The sequence below is a fragment of the Piliocolobus tephrosceles genome, chromosome 11 (assembly GCF_002776525.5).
Source record: "Piliocolobus tephrosceles isolate RC106 chromosome 11, ASM277652v3, whole genome shotgun sequence".
NCBI classification, from domain to species: Eukaryota; Metazoa; Chordata; class Mammalia; order Primates; family Cercopithecidae; genus Piliocolobus; species Piliocolobus tephrosceles.
Window position 1 is genome coordinate 18,367,899 of NC_045444.1, and position 22,919 is coordinate 18,390,817.

Here is a 22,919-nt window from a genome sequence, read left to right on the forward strand (position 1 = left end):
AATGTTAGGAGACAGCACCAACCAAGTCACAGAGCCAGTGTTCCAAGGAGGGGGCCAAGCCCCATGGGTCATGGGCAGGGCGGGGTCAGGGACTCCCGCTGGGGCTCTGACTGCCGGCTCCACAGCCAGGTGTCCGGCGAGTGAGGCCGCCTGCACCCCAACCTCAGTGAGGTGGATCGAGATCCCACAGATGTGCCAGCCAGAGGGGCTTCACAGCCTGCCTGGGAGCCGGCCGAGGAGCTGCCTGCTGTGGACTCACCACTGGGAGCCCAGAAAGCTGTTCAGACCCACACTGCCTACGCTAGGGCTTCCTGCCCTTCCCTCCTGTTCTAGGTAAGGAGACATTGAAGGGAAGGTGGGCAGCATACGCGGCTGAGGGAAGCCGAGGCCAGCCAGGCCTCCACTCTGCATCCCTACAGGGCTGGGCCAGAGTGGCCCTCAGAGCCTTGTAAAGGGACCTCTAAGGCAGCTGGAGGTCCCAACCCAAACCCCTGGCTAGGGCCCACTCATCCCTCGGCTCTCACACAGAACCCACCCAGCGTCCCGGCTACACTCATCCCTAAGGGAAGAAGGGCTCCGTGGCCAAGGAAGGCATTTGATTTTGCAGACCACAAAGCAGCAGACTACAAAAATCCCAGTGGGTGAACTCCCTACCCCAAATCCCAGGTCTGCTCCAGACAGGGAAGGCCATGCAGATGAACCCAGGTCTTGCAGGACAATATATTAAGGTCAACTTGATGCAAGCTGCCTATAATTCTACGATGTCTCAGTGGGTGACAGAGACCCCAGAAGCCCAGGCTGTGGCCTCAGTATGCTGTGTCATCCTCAGGAGGCTGAACTGCAAGTTCTTTAGATCCGGCTGTGCTAGAAAGACCTATTTATAGCAGAGGGGTTGCTTGGCTGAGTTGCAACCACGTTTTGGGGATCAGGGCAGGATGCCTCACAGCAATAAGGCAGAAACTGGAAAGGGAGGCTTGCTCCGGAGCTGGCGTCCCCAGCCAGCGCAGCACCTAGCAGAGTGTGAACCCCCGCTGATCCGGTGTTACTGCAGCTTCACACTCCAACAGCATCAAACCCGGGACCTGATGGCAGCAGGATCCTGCCTTCCCCCAGCCTGGCAGGAAGCGGCAACCTAGGGCTTCATCTGGAGCTTGGGGAAGGGGTCCTGCCTGCCTGCTGCGCATGAGGGGCCTTAGCGCTGCTTAAAGCTGCACAGGAAAGAGGCAGTCTCAACCCAGGCAGTCAAGGTAGTCAATCCTCTCGCCATTTTAAACCACTTTTACCATCTGAATAGCTTTGGTTTCATAGGGACTAAAGGCTTCCTCAGCCCAAGGAGCAAGGCAGCATCTCACAAGGGCAGAAACCAACAGCAGGTCCTGCTGGGCAGGGCGACTGGAGGAAGGACTCTGAGCTGCGCAGGAGTGCTGGACACAGCAGGGGCCACCTTCCCTGGAGAGATGCTGTACTTGGCCTCTGGGGCAGGCACAGGGGCAGCACCAAACCTTGGTGTGCACCACATAGACAGGGGCGCTGGCATAAAACACCAGTTCCCGGGCCCCAACTCAACCCCCTGGAATCAGAATCTTTGGGGTGGGCCCAGGAATCTGTGTTGTCAACAAACAGCCCAAGAAATTTCAGTGCTGCCAGCCTGGTAGTGGTCAACTGATGAGCGTCGGGGGTCTGGGATTTTGCAGTCAGGATGTCAGGTCCTGTAACCCCCGACATCTTCAGGCCTGTTCAAAGGAACCCCATGCACATCCATGCACATGAGTGATGCTCTTCTGAGGGCAGCCATGGGTGAAAAGCTGGGGGCCTCCTCTTGCCTTCCCAAGAGACCATGATGCAGACTCAGGAGGCGGAGTGGGGGCAGGCGGTGGGCACAGGGACTCCTGGCTCCCCAACAAGGACAACCAACCCACACCCCCACCCTCATCCCCCAGACCTGCCAACACATCTGCCAACAGTCCTGCCACCTCTGCGGATGGATTCCTGGGCCACAGCTCCGTCCCAGGGAGGAAACATCACTTTGGCTTCCTGTACCCCTGCCCACTGTGCAAAATCCAGCTCTGCACCCAGCAGGTCCTCAACACTGGCTAAACAAGGAGCCCACGCCATGTCACCATGCTCCCTCCTGAGGGTGAGAAGGGCCCCATAGCTGTCACTGTCACCATGCACGTCTGCACTCCACACTTCACACACAAAAGAGCCTTGAGAGTTTGGGACAAGGAAGTGTTTCTTACAAAAATAATCTAGCCGGGCGCAGTGGCTCACACCTGTAATTCCAGCACTTTGGGAGGCTGAGGTGGGAGGACTGCCTGAGCTCAGCAGTTTTAGACCAGCCTGGGAAACAATATGGTGAGTCCCCATCTTAAAAATATATATATACATACACACACACGTGTGTGTAACATGTAAAACATTTTCATGTTTGTGTGTACATAGATACATATATAGACACACATATATAACAATAAGTAAGCACCACTATCTCCTGACATTGGGGCCCATCCAGCTCTTCTGCTTCAAGCTCCCAAGTGTCACCCCCGTGAAAACACATATATAAACTTTTTAAAAAAGAATCCACATATTTCTGCTCCACATGAATGTGGATATGAATCCACATATTTGTGCAGGTGCACCCACCAACCCACAAGACTTTTGCCCTTTGACCCCCTACCACTTTACTCCTGACCCCTGGGCTCCGCACATGCCCAAGAATAAATAAAAGCAACATGTCCAGGAGGCACTGCTTATCAAGTTTCTTGTCTATATATCAGTGATATCAGCGAGTCTGGGGCCTGAAACATACTTTTCCTGCACTCACACACCCCTCACTGTGTCATCCCAAAGGTCACAAAAGAAGTTCCTCCTGTCCCACAGGGACACACACAGACTTTTCTAGCTGGTTGAGATTCTAAGCAGAGAACACACAGGTCATTTCCCCAGAGCAGGCACCTGGTAACTGCTACCTGAACTCCCAGGTGAGCGTCCCATTAGCTGGAAGGAAAAACAAGCATGGAGAATTCACAAAGGCAACATTTATAGAATCCAGAAAAGGCATTTACTTTTTATGGGGAGCAATGCACATAAAACCCAAGACTCCAGGAAGCCCTTTGTGCTTCATGATTAAGAGGCTGGGGAGCCCCGAGCCTCCCTGCTAGGAGGTCAGAGTGGAGGTGATTTATGAAGAGTTTATTAAATTCCCAGGGCACAAGATATCTGCCCTGATACGGGAGCTCTGAGAATCATTAAACAGCTTGAGGCGGATAGGAGAGTGAGAAATGGATTCCAAATTATTGAGTTCTCCAGCAAGGGAAGCAACTAAAAGAGACCCAAACAGCATCTTCCTCCACTGTGAGCCCGGCCCCCAGGGATTAGGCATCCTAGCCTTACTCACCATCTGTGATGAGTGCTCTACTGGTCAGAACCTTCCCCAGCATGAACTTCAACACGGCCAGGATGCTGCAAAGAATCCCACTTAAAATGGAGACACTGAACAGGAAATCGTCCTGCAAGAGAAAGTTCCAGATTTCAACAGTTCACCTCCTAGTGGAGCAGATCATTTCCCACCCACTTGCTTTAGAGATAAGCTTTGTTCCAAGTACAAGTAGTCAGTCAGGTATGCTGCCACCAGGTGGGGGTATACTGCATGCTTTCACATCTCAGTTATGTGTCACCAGGAATTGGAAAAGATGCTCAAAAACAAATAATCCCAATTTATATTTACTTAGAAAACCATTATGTATTTATTTAGTGGGAAATTCACCTTCCCACTATTCTGCTAAAATGAGTAGCAGTCACAGATCAATAACAGAGTTGGTCAGAATGCTAAGAACAGCGTCTTCTAAATAGAATTTTCCACAGATAATTCACCAAGCAGTTGACTGAGAATTTTGGAACACATAAACACACCACTGGCCTAACAATCCTTCAGCAGAGACAACTGAATTTGCCACAGGGTCAGTTATGGCCGGAGCTACTTAAAACCATATCTTTTCCCCTTAAATTCACACAGGGCAATTGAGAGTTCATATAAACATGGGTAGAGAAAATAGCATCTAAAAATATAGTCTGCTACTGACGTTATCTGAACACTTCCTCTAAATTGTTACCTTACTTTTGCAAGCAAACAAGTGAGTCCCATATGCAATAAGTAAGCACCACTATCTCCTGACATTGGGGCCCATCCAGCTCTTCTGCTTCAAGCTCCCATGTGTCACCCCCATGAGACACAGCTTTCGGATTTCCCAATATTGAAATGCACCTGCCAGCAGAACTCTGATGCAGCATCATACATAGGCAAAGAAATCGGCTTTTCCCTACGCATTTTATTAATCAAATTCACAAACCTCGTGTCAGAACCTGGGAAGAGAGAGACAGCCTGCTTCATGTTCAAAACTTAACAAAGCCATTTGAAAAACCACTTCACTGGAAACAGGTTATCTGTACAAGGTCAAAGCATCTCCCTGAAAACATGGGTCAATGGCAGTGGTGGTTTTGGCAACCTGTGTTCACAAACTCTTCGCTACTCCCCACCCCGTCCCCTGCCCTTGAGTTTGGGCTGGACTTAGAGACTCAAATCTAACAGAGAGGACAGAAAGCCAAAAACAGCAGCTTACCAATGGAGAACCCAAGCAGACACCACCTTAGCCCAGTGATCAAGGTTCACATTACCGTTAATAAGTTGTGTTAGTACCATGTGGCCCCCGATACGATGTGACAAGAAGGGCACTTTGCCTCCATGGTGTTCCATCCCCAAATCCATAACCTCATTTTAACTGCAAAACAACATCCAACAAACCCAAACTGAGGGACGGGCTACAAAATACCCGACCACTACGCCTCACGTGTCAAGGTCATGAACCATGAGAAACGACCGAGAGACTGTCACACACCGGACACTTAAGGAGATTTGATAACTAAATGCAACATGGCATCCAGACTGGATCCTCGAACAGAACAAGGTCATCCGTGGGAAAACTGGGGACATGAGAAGGGAGTCTGTTGTTCTGTGAAGAGCACCGTCATCCCGCGGTAGAGACGAATTTGCCGCGGCTGTGTGCCATGTTAACAGCAGGGCAGGCTGGATGCGGGGATATGGGCACTCTCTGTACTATCTGTAAAACTCTTCTATTAACCTAAAATTCTTTCACATTTAAAAGGGGATTTAAAGTAATCACCTCACTGAAGTTTCACCTCCTCAAATGACCAGTAAGGCCCATCCCAAACCAGGTCTCCTGACAACTCTTGAGTCCCTCCTAGGCAGAGGTTACACAGCAGGGGACACAGTGGGAGGGGTCAGGAGCCCCAGATGGAAGCTGTCTTTGCGCAGGGACTCAGCTTAAGTCCGGGAGACAGCACCCACAGAAAAGAAACTGAGCATGACGCTACCATCTGAGTACGTGTCCCCGCCACAATTCACACGTGGAAACCTCATCGCCAGGGTGATGGTATGAGGAGGGGGGCCTCTGGGAGGTGATTAGGTCGCAAGCACAGAGCCCTCATGAATGGGATAAGTGTCCTTACAAAAGAGGCCCCAGAGAGCCGGCTTGCCCCTTCCCCATGTGAGGACACAGGGAGAAGCCACCATCTTATGAACCAGGAAAAGGGCCCCCACTAGGCACTGACTCTGCCGGCATCTTGTCTTGGGCTCCCAGCCTGCAGAACTGTGAGATGGAAATGTCTGTGGTTTATGAGTCACCCAGTCTGTGGTGTTTTGTTAGAACAGCTAGAACTAAGACACCCGACCAAAGAATCGCATGTCAACAGCCCCAGGTGCTAACGGGACTCAGGAAGCCCAGACCGGGATACTGAGGCAGTTAGGAAAGTCAAGAACTTTGAGGCCTCACATTTGGAGACCCAATGCTCCCTTTGCTTACCCCACGCCTGAATCCCCTCTGGCTCCATTCAGCCTGTTTGCAAAGCCCTCCTCCCTAAGTGGCCAGAGGTAGAGAAAATCTCTGCTTACCCCATCTAGGCCCCCGGGGCACAGGGGCTGGGCTGTGCTGCCCCACCCTGAGATGCAGCTCAAGAAACGCCACTCATGGCTTTGGTGACCGTTCCTCCATCTCTAAAGGGAGCTTCAGAACCAGGGCTCGGCCGACCCAGTGGCAGGAGTGTGCCAGGCAGGCCTTTGTTCAACTCTATTTTTTTTTTTTTTTTTTTTTTGAGACGGAGTCTTGCTCTGTCGCCTGGGCTGGAGTGCAGTGGCCAGATCTCAGCTCACTGCAAGCTCCGCCTCCGGGGTTCACGCCATTCTCCTGCCTCAGCCTCCCGAGCAGCTGGGACTACAGGCACCCGCCACCTCGCCCGGCTAGGGTTTTTTTTTGTATTTTTAGTAGAGACAGGGTTTCACCGTGTAGACCAGGATGGTCTCGAACTCCTGACCTCGTGATCCGCCTGTCTCGGCCTCCCAAAGTGCTGGGATTACAGGCTTGAGCCACCGCGCCCGGCCATCTTTGTTCAACTCTAAACTCCACGGCTTACTGGAAACAAACAATTGGATCTCAGTTGCTCCTCTGTAAGCGTCAGCGGGATGCCTACAGCCCCTGGCAGCCGCTGGCAATGAAAGGTAGCAGTTGTTGTTAAGGGGCCGAAACACACGATCCACACACAAACGTCCTCTACCTGCCGGCTACATCGGATACTCACGGTGAGCCCCAACCAAGCCTGGTCAGCATTCTCGTGAGAGACACAGGAAGCTTGTCACCAAGAAATAAGTATGCATGGTGAAACCAACTTCAGCTTCCACAAGACCAGGACTGAGCTCCACCGCGGCCTATCAAGGGGCTGTGCGGAAGCTTCCTGCACCGGGGAGGGTTCATCTCGGGGGCGCTCTCCATGGACCGGATGGGCCAGCGAGGTCCAGCTCCTGGAGGACTGGGGTGGGCTTCCCGGGGCGAAAAACTAGAACCACTGGGTGGCAGCTTCAAAGGCACTGAAGCAGGAGCCCCACTTACTAGCTGTGTGACTCTGGGCAGGTCTCTGAACCCCTCCCTCCCTCCACTGTCCTACCTATAAAGTGGAAAAAAACAACAGACCCCCTGATGGTGGCCGCATGCACTGCGAGCGCAGAGCTCAGGGCAACCACGCTGCCCAGAATTTCCTTCCTCCATGGTTCCCGGTTGAAGCTGACTCCAGAGACATCCGCATGGGCCGTGAAAGGTGGTGAAGTGGCTCGGTGCTGCCGCAGCTCAGCCAGGCACGTTCCGAGGCTCCACAGACTCCCCCAGGGGACAGCAGGGCAGCACCGGGCCCGTGGATTCTCCCCTCCTGCCGCATCCCCCCGCTCCAGCTTCGCTGAGTCATGAGCCAGGCGTGCATATAGCTCTGTGGCAAAGGCGCCCGCTTCTTCTGCAGGATGCCCAATGTCATGGAGGCTGAGACAGTGAGGGTCACATACAGGTCCAGGCCATCTTCATGGGTGCCAGTTTGTGCTTGCCCCCTCCTCCTGGCTCAGCCTTCTTTCCTGACGGCACGGCTGCTGACTTCAGGCCAACACCACACTCAGAGGCAACGGCCTTACCAGGACGTCGGCACCAGCAACCACCATGTGGAAAGTCTCATCCCTGCCACAAACCCCTATTCTGCATCACTTAGAGGGGTCTGCTTCTCTGCCTGAACCCTGCCATAAAACTTCATACGGATGTGTCATGGGGTCAAACAGGGCCTGGCACAGAGTGAATGCTATATTAGTATTGGGAAGCTAAGTTTTTTAATGTAGAGAAGCCGAGATGCAAAAGGCAGGCTTTTTCTGAGCATGGATCATTTCTACCAGCCACCATTTGCTCCTAGGACTGGCTCTGAGAGAGCAACTACCTTTCCCTCTAGAACAGAGTCTGAGGCCATCTCTGAGTGTCACCCAAAGCTGCAGGCTGCAGGTCACCACTGCTGAGTGGATCTGCCTCAGAAACAGACAAACCCTGCGGAGGAACCCAAGAAGGATCCAGGCTGGCACAGACCTGCCAAAGCCCCTCTCCCAAAACCAGCTTTCAATGTCCTAAAAGCTCTGTGATTTCCCTGCCCAGGCCCAGATGGCTCTCCGGCGGTGCACGTGCTCCTCTCTCCACACGGCTCCCACGTTGACTGTTGGCATGGTGGCTCATGCCTGGAATCCCAGTGCTTTGGGAGGCCGAGGTGGGAAGATCACTTGAAGCCAGGAGTTCAAGACCAGCCTGGGCAACAAAGCAAGACCTGATCTCCACAAAAAATATAAATATTAGCCAGGCATGGTGGTGCATGCTTGTAGCCCCAGCTACTCAGGAGGCTGAAGCAGGTGGATCACTTGAGGCCAGGAGGTTGAGACTGCAGTGAGCTGTAATAGTGCCACTGCACTCCTGAGTGAGACTCTGCCTATAAAACTAGGTTTAAAAAGACATCAGTCCCTATTATAGACGAGATGTCTGTGTTCCTACAAAATTCATAAGTTGAAGCCCTAACCCCAATGTGACAGTATTTGGAGATGGGGCCTTTGAAAGATAATTAGGGTTAGATTAGGTCATGGGGGCGGGGGGGACTAGTACCCTTGTAAGAGACTAGTACCTTTATAAGAAAACAGAAGATCTTTTTCCCCACCACCCACATGCACCAAGGAAAGGCCACATGAGGACACAGTGAGAAGGCAGCCATGTATAACCCAAGGAAGGATCCCTCACCAGACGCTGACTCTGCTGGCACATTCATCATGGACTTGAGTCTCCAGAACTGTGAAGAAGAAATTCCTGTTGTTTAAGCCACCTAGTCTACGACATTTGTCTTTGGCACCCCAAGCTAAGACAGTCTCTAAGTTTAATAAAGTTTCTGAGAAGATTCCTTCTGGAGAGTCAGGAAGCCATAGCAGACATGGAGACATGGCTGACGATGAGAAACCATAACACGCATAGGCTGTACCGCCATTGACTTTTCTCAAGGTGCAGCCACACCTACCATGCCACGGAATTCTCAGCAGTGTCAGAGTGGGCGTCTGACAGAAACAGTTGGAGAGAGGCTAAATGACTTTCCCAGGGTCACTCTGCTAGTAGCAGGACCTGGAATTGTTCCCAGCTATAAACTGTACCAGGCTGCCTCATCGAAGGCCTCATCATCATCTCTCACGTCCCTAAACAGTGGACTCCGTGAAAACAGCGACAGCAATTTCCTTGCTAGGTATTGAGTTCCCGCTGTTACCAGTACTGTGTCTCTGTAATTTCTCACAGTTGAATCTTCACTGAATGATGGAAGATTATGACAAAAAGGTTTAAGGAAATTAGCCACTCATTCAGAGCCAAGTATAAATGTACATTAAAGGTAAACTCCACATAAGTTTTGTCCATGCTGGCAAGCTCTTTCAACACCTTGTAGTAGCAAAGACCTTTTCTGACCATCTCAAAGCCATAAAAGATGGACATACTTGACAAGACAGAAGTTAAAGCATATTCAGGGGAAAGATCAAATACAAACTAGGAAAAACATTATCACGAAGGGTTAATCTCCTTACTATATAAAGGGCTCATGGAAATCTAGAAGAAAAAGACTAACAAAGAGAAAATGGACAAAAATATATGTGAGAGACAGTTAAAAATAACATAAATTTTACACCTATGAAAAAGGCTCAAATTCTCATAAAATAAATGAAAGCCAAAACAATAGTAACACCCTTTTTATCTAACCAAATATATCACAAAGCTATGAGAAAACAGTCTCTCGTACCATTCTGATTGGTGGCAGTGCAAAATGGTCCAACCTGTACGGAGAACAATTTGACAATTTCTCTGAAAAGTACAAATCTCCCCTTTGAGCAAGCCACTCACTCATGTGAATTTATCTTAGTGCTACACCTGTAGTGCATGCAAATGACGGAACATATAGACCATTCATTACAGCAATGAAAACAGACAAATCCAAAATTAAAGATGAAGATCATAATACTTTACATAACTGATAGAACAAACTAACAGAAAGTCCATAAACAGAAGACTTCAACAACACGATCAGCCAGCTTTGCCTGACATTTATGGAACACCTACCCTACAAATGCAGGACACACATTCTTTTTAAATGTAATATTAATGTAGATCACATTCTATGCAATTAAAAAGATATCAACCAATTAAAAAACTGGAATCATACAAGGCATATTCTCTGACAATGGGATTAAACTAGAAATCAGTAACAGGATAATATCTAGAATATTCTAGTATTTGGAAACTAAACAACAGAACAACCCACTTCTTAAAAACTCATGAATCAAAGAATAATTACCAGGGAAATTACAAAATATGTTCAAGTGAAAGAAAGTAGAACAACAGTCTATTGAAATTAGTGGTATGCGGCAAAAGCAGTGCATAGAGGAAATTTTATAGTAAATAATGTACCTAAAAATGTTTAAAAGGCCTAATATCAATGATCTGAGCTTTGCCTTTAAGAAAAAATTAAAAGAAAATCAAATTAATCCCAAAGTAAGAAGGAAAGAAATAATAAACTTATGAGCGGAAATCAACGAGACAGGCCAGGCGCAGTGGCTCGTAACTGTAATCCCAGTACTTTGGGAGGCAGAGGCAGGTGGATCACTTGAGGTCAGGAGTTCGAGACCAGCCTGACCAACATAGTGAAACCCTGTCTCTACTAAAAATACGAAATTAGTTGGGCATGGTGGTACATGCCTGTAATCCCAGCTACTCGGGAGGCCGAGGCAGAAGGATCACTTGAACCCGGGAGGCGGAGGTTGCAGTGACCCAAGATCACGCCATTGTACTCTAGCCTGGGTGACAAGAGTGAAAGTCCGTCTCCAAAAAAAAAAAAAAAAAAAAAAAAAAAACAAGAAACCAATGAGATAGAAAATGGATACACAGTAGACAAGAATCAGTAAAACCAAAGACCTTAATAAAGATCAGTAACATAGGATAAACCTCCAGGACTCATCTAGAAAAAAAAGGACACACGTTACCAACATCAGGAATGAGAGAAGGCACATCACTACAGATCCAACAGGATCTATTAAGAATTAAATAAGGAAATACAACCAACTTGATGCCAATAAATTTGACAACGTAGAAGAAATGGACAAATCGAAGGTCATTCAAGAAGTAGATAACCTGAAGAACCCTGTAGCGATTGAAGACCCTGATATTGTAGTGAAAATCTTTCTCACAAAACTTCAGGCCCCAGTGGTTTTATTGGCAAATTCTGCCAAACATTTAATCATTTAAAGGAAAAATAACCAATTCTAAAACATCTCTTTCAGAAAAAAAGATAAAGAGGAAACGCTTCCCAACTTATTTCTGAGGCCAACATTACTATGACACTAAAAGCAAAAGAATCATAAGAAAACTACAGACCAATAGCTCTCATGAATCAGACTTAAAAGTCCTCAACGAGGTATCAGCCACACAAATTCAGCAATATATAAAAAGGATAATACAACGTGACCCAATGGGGTTTACCCTGGGGAAACAAGGTTGATTAAACATTCAAATATCAATCAAAGCAATTTCCCATATTGACAGAACAAAAAGAAAGCCCATATAATCACCTCAATTGAAGTAGAAAAAGCATTTGATGTGTCAAATGTGTCACCACCCACTCATGGAGAAGGGAAGGAAAAAGGGAGGAAGGAAAAGACTTCTCAGTACTCTAGGAATAGAAAGGAATTTCCTCAACATGATAAATGGTATCTAGGAAAAACCTACAACTAATATCAACCAATGATGAAAAAAATGAATATTACTCCTAAGATCAGGAAAAAGGCAAGGACATCTACTTACATTACTTCTATTTGACACTGATTAGGAGGGACTAGCCAGTATACAGATAGAAAAGAAAGAAGTAAAGCCATTTTTATTTACAGACTGCATAATTTTCTATTTTGAAAATCCTCAGTAATTTACCACCCCTCCCACACACAAAACATACTTATTAAAACTATAAGTGAGTTTAGTAAGACTACATACCAAGTTAGTAAGTAAAACTCAACTGTATTTCTGTACACTAGCTAGAAATATGGAGTTTTTGGAAACACTATTTAAAGTAGCATAAAAGTACTAAATACTCAGTGATAAATTTTATATGTAATACTTGTGCACTGAAAACTACAAAATATTACAGAGATAAAAGATTTTAGTACATGGAAAGATATACTGTGTTCAATTATTATTAAAACATTAGTCCTCCCCAAATTGATCTGGATACAAAAGCCACCCTAAGCCAAATCCCAGCAGGCTCTTTTAAAGAAACAAAAATGGACAAGTTGATTTTCAAATGTATGTGTAAATGAAAGGACTTAAAATAACCAAAGTGATTTTGAAAAAGAACAAATTTGAAAGGTTGACACAAGGCCTCTCCTTATTTGATTTATGAAATAAGTCATTTCCAAACTGATTATAAAGCTATTGTAATCAAGAAGTGATACTATCATAAAGTCAGACAGACATCCAGATCAACAGAAATAGAAAGCCTAGAAATCAGCCCACTCTCAGATGTAGCCATTTAGTTTTAGACAAAAGCACAAAAGCAATCCAGTGGGAAATGTAAACTCGTTACAACTAACGGCACTGAAACAATTGGATATGTGTATGGAAAGAAAGAAATCCTGATCCTTATTTCACACTATATATAAATTTTAATGTGAGATGGACTGCAGATCTCAAAGTGAAGCTAAAACTATAAAACTAAATTATGTATGAACTTGGGTTAGGCAAATTATTTCCTATGACAAAAAACAAGCACTAACCATTAAGAAAACTGTGATAAGTTAGACTTTATCAAAATTAAAACTTTTGCTCCTTGAAAGACTACTAAGAAAATGAAGGCAAGCCATGATACAGAAAAAAAAAAAAAAGTAAAACATATCTGATACAGAACTGGTATCCAGAATATTTAATAATTTCTACATCTCAGTAAGAAGAAAACAGGTGACTCAATTTTAAAAAAAAGGCAAAAATTGTAACACTTTACCATATAAGATGTAAGAACAGCAAATAAACACAAGGAAGGATAATCAACATTATTGGTCAACAGGGAAAAGTACATGAAAACCACTGTAAGTGACCACTACATACTCATTAGAATCACCAAAATTAAAAAAAAAGAAACACATAATACCGAGCATGTGAGGATGTGGAGCAACTGGAAGTCTCATATGTTGCTGGTGAGAATGTAAAATGGTACGGTCATTTTGTAAAAGAGATTGGCCATTCCTTGTGAAATTAAATAGAGACTTACCATAGGATTCAGCAATTCTGCTCCAAGAGAAATGAAGGCATATGTCCACATGAAGACTTCACACCAATGTTCTCAGCTGCTAATTTCATAATAGTCAAAAACTGGAAATAACCTAAATGTCCAACCACTGGTGAAGGGAACAAATTGTGATCTGTCCAGACAACAGAATATTACTCAGCAATAAGTAAGAATGAACCACAGATATGTTCAGCAAGACTAGGGCTGCATTTCAAAAGCATTATGCTAAATAAAAGAATATAGACACAAGAGACTAAATACTGAATGATTTCATTTATATGACTTTGCAGAAAAGGGAACCTATAGTGACAGAAAGCAGAGTAGCTGGGGAGAGGAGGTGATTAATGACTACAAAGGGGAAGGAGGGATCGTTTTGAGGATGATGGAAATATTCTGTATCTTCATTGTGGTGGTAGTTCTGTAACAATACACATCTGTCAAAACTCATCAAATTGTATACTTAAAGGGTGAATTGTATGTACATTATATCTCAATAAAACTAATTTTAAAAAAAATACTCTCTCAGAGATTCCTAGATAATAATTACTGACGTTTACAGAATTCAGCTTATGCACGTAAGCTGGTATGATCATGTACATTGTTATTGGAACGTACAGTAAAGGACACAGGTCAAACCAGAGTCACTGTGAAGACTCAATCAGAGGCTTAGAGGTCAGTGGTGGAACACGGACCCAGAGGGCTGGCTTTTAAGTCTCAGGAGCTTCCTACAGATGTGGGTAAACACTTCCTTTTCTAGACATCTCAAGTGTTTTATCCTCTATGAAGCTTTTCCTGACAGCCCATCAGTGTTCTCACTGACCCTGTAGTACGGCCTGCAGAAGCCTGGGTTCTACATGATTACCATCACTGCCATGCCTCATGTTCAATTCAACTTAGTGAACCCCAGTTGAGTGCCTTCTGTTTATTCCTTGGACAAATTTCCTCTTTATCATCAACTTCTCTGGAAAACCTTGTCTGACTCTCCAGGCTGAGTAGGAACCCTTTGCCCACTGAAGATCGCACAACACCACACCTACATTTAGCACTTGCTGCAGCATCTCGTAGTCTTTGGCTCACCCACCCCTCTTTCTTATCTGCCTGTGAGCTCTATGTCAGGGAGAACGTTGTGTTGCTCATTTGTTGTCCAGCGCATGCCCAGTGTCAGTCACACTGCTGGCTCTGACAGAGCACTTGGGAACCACTATGCAGGAGGCTCTGGGTGAATTTCTAGGGAGTCTGACATAAATGTGATACCATTGTACTCTCAAGGAACTTACAACCTAGTTAGGGAGATAGACACACAAGCCACTAACTGTAACATGGTGTGAACTGTTTGTTTAAAAGCTGTGGCAGAGAAATGTGCCACGTTGGAGTGAATAGGCGGCATGGTGTATACGTGATGTGCGGGGTGGAATTTGGTAAGTCCCTCCTTTCAGGAACCGTCACTTTGCTAACCTGGACTTCATGAGAGTGTTTAGTATATATCATAGCCATGTGGAATGGGAAATTTCTGGACAATCCAAATACTTCAATCGACAACATCAATAAAGATTCACTGAGCACCAGTGTATAGGCTGAAGCGTTTTACAAGACGCAAAGAGTAAGCATAGCTTTTGCTTTTAAGATAATAGCCTTCAGATGAGAAAATATACCACGAAGGCCTAGAAAGTAAGATTTTTTTACAAAGAGAGCAAGAAAGAAAATATTGGATAAGCACCAACAAGGAAGTCTGTGATGAATTGTCAGCCCAAGGTCGTATCTATTGAAATGGGAGAGCATGGACCTCACAGCACTTTTCTGTCCCTCCCATCCCACAGAATGGTGAAGCTGTACAAGATGTGGAATGGACAGGCTTGTTGACATGGTTTGGCTGTTTGTCCTCTCCAAATCTCATGTTGAAATGTGATTCCAAAGGTTGGAGGTGGGGCCTGGTGGGAGGTAATTGGATCATGGAGGCAGATCCCTCATGAATGGTTTGGCACCATCCTCTTGATAATGGGATTATTGTCAAGTTATTTCATGTGAGATCTGATTGTTTAGAAAACAGTTTGGAACCTCCTTGCTCCCACTCTTGCTACTGCTCTTACCGTGTGATTCCTTGGCTTTGCCCTTTACCTTCTACCATGATTGTAAGCATCCTGAGGCCCTCACTAGAAGTCCAGCAGATATTGGTGCCATGATTATACAGCCTATAGAACTATGAGTCAATTAAACCTATTTTCTTTATAAATTACCTTGCATCAGGTATTTCTTTATAGCAACACAAAGAATGGCCTAATACAGAAAAATTAGTACTAAGAATGGGATGTTGCTATAAAGATACCTGAAAATGTGGAAGCAGCTTTGGAATTGGGTAATGGGCAGAGGTTGGAAGGAATTTGGAAAGCTCAGGAGAAAACTGGAAGATAAGGGAAAGTTTGGAATTTCTTAGAGACTGTTAAATAGTCGTGACCAGAATGCTGATAAACATATGGACAGTGAAGGCCAGGCTGAAGAGGTCTCAGACGGAAACAAGGAAGTCATTGGGAACTGGAGCGAAGATCGCCCATGTAAACCTTAGCAGAGAACTTGGCTGCCTTGTGTTTGTGTCCTAGGGATCTGTGGAAGTTTGAACTTAAGACTTAGGGTATGTGGTTGAAGAAACTTCTAAGCAGCAAAGCATTCAAGAGGTGGTGTGGCTGCATCTAACAACCTACCATCAGATGTGGGAGCAAAATAGTTAAAGTTGAACTTAAAATTAAAAGGGAAGCAGGGTGTTAAAAATTTGGAAAATTTGCAGCCTGGGCCTGTGGTAGGGAACGAATCCAAGCAGCCTGTGGAGCAACTACTTGCTAGAGAGATTAGCAGGACTGAAAGGGAGCCAGGTATTAATAGCCAAGACAATGGGGGAAAAGGCCTTGAAGGCATTTGAGAAATCTTCAAGTCAGCCCCTCTCATTGTAGCCCCAGAGGCCTCAGAGGAAGAATCATTTCAGGATCCAGGCCCAGGGCTCTTACAGCCTTGGGATACGGTGCCCCTCATCCTGGGGTGGAAGGGGTCAGTTCTGGGGATTAGTGCCCTTCCTCATAAGAGAGACCCCAAAGGACTTCCTTGCTTCTTCCCCATGTGAGAACACAGTGAGAAGACAGCCATGGATGAATCAGGAAGCCAGGCCCTCACAAGACGCCAAATCTGCTGGTGACTGGATCTTGAACCTCCTGACCTCCAGAACCATGAAAGATCCATTTCTGTTGTTTGTAAGCTGCCCAGTCTGTGGCATTCAGTGATAGCAGCCTGGATGAACTAAGACCGTCCTGCAGTTGAAACTTCAGGGAAGCACAGAAGATGCCACCTCACCCTTCTCCCAACATGCCCCCTACATTCCAGACTGTGCGGGACAAAAGCCAATGGCCAGTCCATCTGAGTGGAATGTCTCTTCCAAGAGCTAGTAATGCTCGGATTTGAATTTTCCAACTTTATTGCCCCAAAGTGGGAAAAACAACACCCTTACCCTATTGAACAAAATGCTTATACAGGGATTCCAAGAACCTGACAGACCCCTGGGGTATAAAAAAATGACATCTCCAACGTTTTGGTGTATACCGGTACTCATCCTGTCATCTCAGAGAACGAGTCGTGGAAACACACGCCCCCGGGGCCCCAAATCTGACCCCACGGACAAGGGCGAGCATCCCTTCTGTACAACCATGAGGTGATCTTAAAATCATACGCATTAGAAAGGATAAAGGGCTTGGGGGCATCTAATTCACGCCACAGGTGATGAAACTGAGGCACACTGAGGCTCGTAAAAAGGGGTGACTCCCCCAGAGACAGCAGACACACAGTGACAGAGCTGTGTCCCAAGCTCAGGGCCCCCAACCATCCCCCAGCTCTGCCCAGGAGGCCTGACGCCTCCTACCCCGCCGCTTCCACTTCTCTCGGCCAGGCTGGAATGTGGCCAAAGCCACGGGCCTAATTTCAGGATTCAAAAGCAATTAGGGGAGAGCTGACAAAATCGGATCTGGGTGAGGATTGTCATGCTGACCCGTGATGTGGGTTACTGTACTCTAGCTCAGGAGATCATGGTCAGCCAGACCAGGTCAGCTTTTCTCCTGGAAGACACACAGCCCCTGCACTGTCCCACACGCAGACTTGCAAGCTGGTGGATAAGTGTACCCATGACCTGGTGTACAGTATGAGACACGGTCTTTTCCAGCTCCTTGCAGAAAAGCCAAATCCAACCAAACCAGCTGGATAAAGGGGACTCCTCTGCCCTCACCTCTTAACACTCTCCCTTTCTCTCACTCTGCTCCAGCTGCCCTGGCCTCTTCTCTGTTCCTCAAGCATGACTAGCAGGCTCCTACCCCAGGGCCTTTGCACATGCTGCTCTCTCTGCTTGTTGGTTCCATGCAGCCACAGGGCTCACTGCGTCATCTCTCTGCTCAAGTGTCAGCTTCTCAGTGAGGTGGTCCCTGACTGCAATTACTCCTCACCATCCGAACTTTTTTTTTTTAATGCACTTTTCACATTTATACACATATGCTTAAATTTAAAATTCATAAAATTGAGCACTCAGTTCCTCATTTGATTAGCCACAATTAAGTGCTCCATATGGCTACTGGCTATCACACTCAAGAGTGTAGACATAGAACATTCCCATGACCACAGAGAGTTTTAATAGATTGCACTGATTTAGGAACAAGTTGGTTTTTCCCTCTGACCTTGGGATAAAGCAGTCAGTGGCTAGAAAGTGGTGCAGACAATTGAAGAATGGGAGCCATGGGAGACAATGACCTGGCAAATGGTCAAAAAGGAGTTAGGCAAGGAGAGGGGACCTGGGATTTGGCAAGTCATGGGAATAAAACTCACTGTGATCGACTAACACCCTGTCTCCAAAATGTACCTAGGGATTAAGAGTTTTAAAATTATTATATACCTTTTTATTGAGGTGTAATTAGCATACAGCAAAGGTACAGATTTTAGATGTTGAATTTGATAAATTCTGTCAATGGTAACACCTGTTTAACCATCCCCAAAACAAAACAGAATATTTCCATGACCCCCGAAGTTCCTTCGCGTCCCTTTCTCAGCCCCCTGCAACCACATTCTGACTACAATCACTATGGATTAATTTCTTCTACTCTTGGATTTCATATAAGTGGAATCACACAGTATGAATTTTTTGGGGGGTGGGGCTTAGACTTCTTTCGTCAACATCATGTTTTTGAGATTCATGCATCTTGTTGCAGGTATCAGCTGTTGATTCTGTATCATCCTGGAATCCTACTCTAGCAATTTGTTTCACGGCCCTCCCCCTGACAGGTTTATTATAATTTCATCTAAATGCTTCCCATCGACACCAGGTGATAAGGTTTGGCTACGTCCCCACCCAAATCTCATCTTGAATGGTAACTACCAGAATTCCCTTGTGTTGTGGGACAGACCTAGTGGGAGGTAATTGAATCATGGAGGTGAGCCTTTCCTGTGCTATTCTCCTGGTAGTGAATGAGTCTCAAGAGATCTGATGGTTTTACAAAGGGAAGTTTTCCTGCACAAGTTCTCTTATCTGCTGTCATGTGAGATGTGCCTTTCACCTTCTGCCATGATTGTGAGGCCCCCCTCAAGCCACGTGGAACTGTGAGTCCATTAAACCTCTTTTTCCTTGCAAATCACCCAGTCTCAGGTATGTCTTTATCAGCAGCGTGAAAATGGACTAACATACTAGGCTTTTTTATTTCAGTTCCCAATGGAGTTGGGCAGTTGTGGATGCCAGGACAGGGGAAGGAATAGGAGGCGGGAAGCTGATGGGGTCTAATGTCCCCCCATTATGTAGGAGACCATCTCCCTTCATGACATCTGCACATTCAGGTCAAAATATCAGAGTGACATGAGCTGAAATGAAAGTGCTGTGAGAACCACCTCTCCCATCAAAGTCTACAAGCAGCCTTGAAGATGGCTGGTCCACTCACAGAGCAAGACCTCAGCGGTCAGGATATCTCAAGGCGACCTTCCACCTCCTCCAACGTGCTCAGCAGGAAGGAACCCCACCGCCTCTCCCCATCACTCCCACCTCATACTCCATACACCAAAATGGAGGTGGTGGTGAGAGTGAGCATCTGTACATAAAATTCCACCTCCTGATTAAATTTCATCTTCAAAGAAAATGTTTCTAGCTGGTCATCAGCCAACAGCAGTTTCCAACATTGTTATACCAAGTTTCTCTGTCCTCTTTGCCACCACCCCCCCATTTTCCCATACAGTCTCATCTCAAAGATAAGACAAGGATGAGTTTGTATTCACGGTGTTGCTCACAGAAAAAATCTTGTGTAGAAATAAAATGTTTTTCTGCAGGGTCAGTTGTCACTTCCCACTGTAAGCTTATTCCTTATCAAGGGTGACACCAGCAGTCATAAACCCAGGCCACAGTGAACTGTGGCCACTAACACCGAGCAGAGACCGTGTCTGAAATCCCAACCCACTCCTTTCCCCAAAGACCAACACTTTCCCTTTTCATGAGATGTGAGCCAGCAAGCAGAATAGGAGGCTCACTTGCTTATGCCTGCAAAAAGGCGTCCTTTGCCTTCCTAATGAGGACAAATTCAAGCCCTCCTGACACTACATGTGTTAGAGTATTACCCAGGGAAATGCTAATGCTGGCTCAATAATAAATGAATATTGATTTATGGCCCCAGGAGAAATTGAAACAGTCACTCTTGTCTTGAGAACTTTTCATCACCACCCTCCCTGCCCCCAACCAGCAGATGAGAAAAGCTGGCAGATGTAGAGGAAATTGCGCCAAGCCTGAGCCCTCCATTTCCCGGGTTATTAAATTATATTGACAAATTACCATGGATTCACATTCAATGGCTTCACAATTTTTAAATTAGCATCAGACCATTTTGATGTCTGGAGGGTCAAGAGTTGGTGTTTAGACAAGCAGGCCAGCAGCCAGAAAGTTCCCCAGCCAAGAGACATCAGGGTCGTCAGTGGGCTTCCTGGCAGACTGCGGCACGCTGGTCTCCGACATTTTCTGGCCGGCTCACCAACTTGCCAGGTGAGGCCCTGCAGAGCACCGGGAAGGGAGCAGACGACCAGCTCCAGGGTCACCATGAAGCTGAGGCTGGTGGGATCACAGGAAGCCACAGCAAAAGGTAAGACAGCAGCAGCCGAGGGCTACGACCACCTCCATGACAATGAGGGCACTCTGAGGTGCCTGGCCGCCTCTCCAAGACACAGCCCAGCTTCTGGTCAAGGAAGCACCATCAGTTTGCTGTTTTCTGATACAAGAGAAGGAATCAGAGTCTTAAGGACAAACCATCCAATCCCTGAAGGTTGCCATGGAATCTGAGATGAGCCACCCTGGTTGAGCTCACACACCTTCCTCCCTGGTGACCGTCGGGCATTTAAAGGACCAAGCATAACATCCCCTCAACAAGCCCCTCGCAACACGGAGGCACTGCCATTCCTGAGGAGCTCTGCTCCGTGAGAAGTAGGACCTCTGACTGCCTGCTTCTGCTCCCTGCACTGCTATGAACACCACACCAACACCCCAGCATCAAACTAGAGTTCCTTAAGTAACAATAATAACAGCACAAGCCCATACTATTTATTTAATGCTCATCAGAGATGAGGCTCTTTTCCAAATGCTTAACAAATGATTCCATTTTATTTGAAACATAACTGTCACAAGATCCCTGCGAGGTGGAAATTACGACCCTAGAAAAGTTAAATAACACTCTCCCCAGCCTTCAGGTCACCCAGCTAGTCAGAGACGCTGAAGGCATTCAAGCCCGCACCTGTCTGCCCTAAAGTCCACCGCCCTTTACACTTAAAAAGAAATGTACGATGCTTTTTGAACGTTGTCTGATGGCCCTGAATTTGAACAGGAAGCCCAAAATGACAGATCAGAGAAAACATGATTTTTGAGATTATTAACAATTTTGGCCCAGGCATGATGGCTCATGCCGGCAATCCAGCACTTTGGGAGGCCAAGGTGGGCAGATTACCTGAGGTCAGGAGTCTGAGACCAGCCTGGCCAACATGGCAAAAATCTCATCTCTACAATACAAAAAAAATTAGCTGGGCATGGTGGTGTGCCTATAATCCCAGCTACTCGGGAGAGGTTGAGGCAGGAGAATCACTTGAACCCGGAAGACGAAGGTTGCAGTGAGTGAGATCGAGCCGCTGCACTCCAGCCTGGGTGACAGAATGAGACTCCGTCTCAAAAGAAAAATTTGTTTTTTTGGCAAAACCAGGACTGACGGACATGAGTTCCACTCAGGGTCTGAGTGCCTAGCACAACGCATGGAGGAAAGAAAAACACCCTCACCAAGGCGAATAATGAAATTCTCAGAACACTGAGGACAAACAGAAGATCTTACAAGCTCCAGAGAGAAAATACAGGGTTGTTGGTTTTTTTTTTCTCTTTTAAACAAAGGATTATTAGAACGGCATTAGTCATCTCAAAAACATTAGAAATGGGAAGACAGGCTGAGCACGGGGCTTACACCCATAATTGCAGCACTTTGGGAGGCTGAAGAGGGAGGATTACTGGAGCCCAGGAGCTCAAAACCAGCCTGAGCAACACAGCAAGACCCCATCTCTAGGAAAAATTTAAAAAAAAAAAAATTAGCCAGGCGTGGTGGCATGTGCCTGTAGTCCCAGCTTCTCAGGAGGCTGATGCCCCTGTGTGTGTAACTGACGTATATAATCATGTATTAGGAACAGAGAACACAAAACCTAATGCAAGAAAGGAAAAGACAAATCACTGGAGACTACAGAGCTCAGCTCTGAATAACAATTACAACAATAACAACAAGGTTAAATCTTGATCTAACCAAAATAACATGTAACTATACTGGAAAGAGAGGTAATTGGGCAATGGGGGAATGGTTAAAGGGCCAACCAGAGTTGGAAGTTCATAAATCATGCTGATAACAAAATTCAAGCAGCAGCAACCTGCACATGTTACTCAGAGGTGTGGAAGTTGAAAAGAGTTATAAATGGTTGCTCTAGGAGGGAGTTACTTTTTATAATAAGCCTTGTAGAACAAATGGCTATTCAAATTATATATGTGACTAACTTGGATAAAAACAAAAACTTTTGGATAATATTTTAGGACGGTAATTTCTGGTTGTATCAATCAGTTCAACCAGAGAAAGAGAACCAGTGAGAGATACACAGGTGCTCCTTGACTTACAATGGGGTTATGTCCTGATAAACCCATCGTAATTTGAAAATGCTGCAAATTAAAAATGCACTTAATACGCCTAATCTACTGAACATCCTGGCTTAACCTAGCCTAAACATATCCAGAATACTTACATCAGCCAACAGTTGGTCAAAATCATCTAACACAAAGCCTGTTTTATAATCAGGTATGGAATATCTCATGTAATACATTGAACACTGTACTGAATGTGAAAAACAGAATGGTTACATGGGTCCTTGAAGTATGTTTCTGCTGAATGCGTATCACTTCCACATTCTTGTAAGGCTGAAAAATCCTAAGCAGAACCATCGTAAGTTGTGGACCATTTGTAGATCTAGAAACGTATTACAAGGAGTCGGCTTGTGTGATTGTGGGAACTGGCTAGGTGAGTCTGAAGTCCACAGGCCCAACCAGCAAGAAGGGCAGGCGGGGGTTTTCAGATACAAGCTGAAGCTGCTGGCTTAGGCACAACTTCTTCTTCCTCCAGGAAACCTCGTTCTGTTTTTAGGGATTT

At 46.0% G+C, this 22,919-nt stretch overlaps 1 protein-coding gene across 1 annotated transcript in view; it reads right to left on the reverse strand.

Annotated features, from left to right (window-relative positions):
- TMEM163 (transmembrane protein 163) overlaps positions 1-22,919 on the reverse strand; it is a 268,565-nt gene that overhangs the window by 6,994 nt on the left and 238,652 nt on the right. Inside the window, exon 6 of the mRNA XM_023193762.2 lies at positions 3,398-3,509. Coding sequence (XP_023049530.1) covers positions 3,398-3,509 — 112 coding nt within the window. The remainder of the gene's footprint in view (positions 1-3,397; positions 3,510-22,919) is intronic.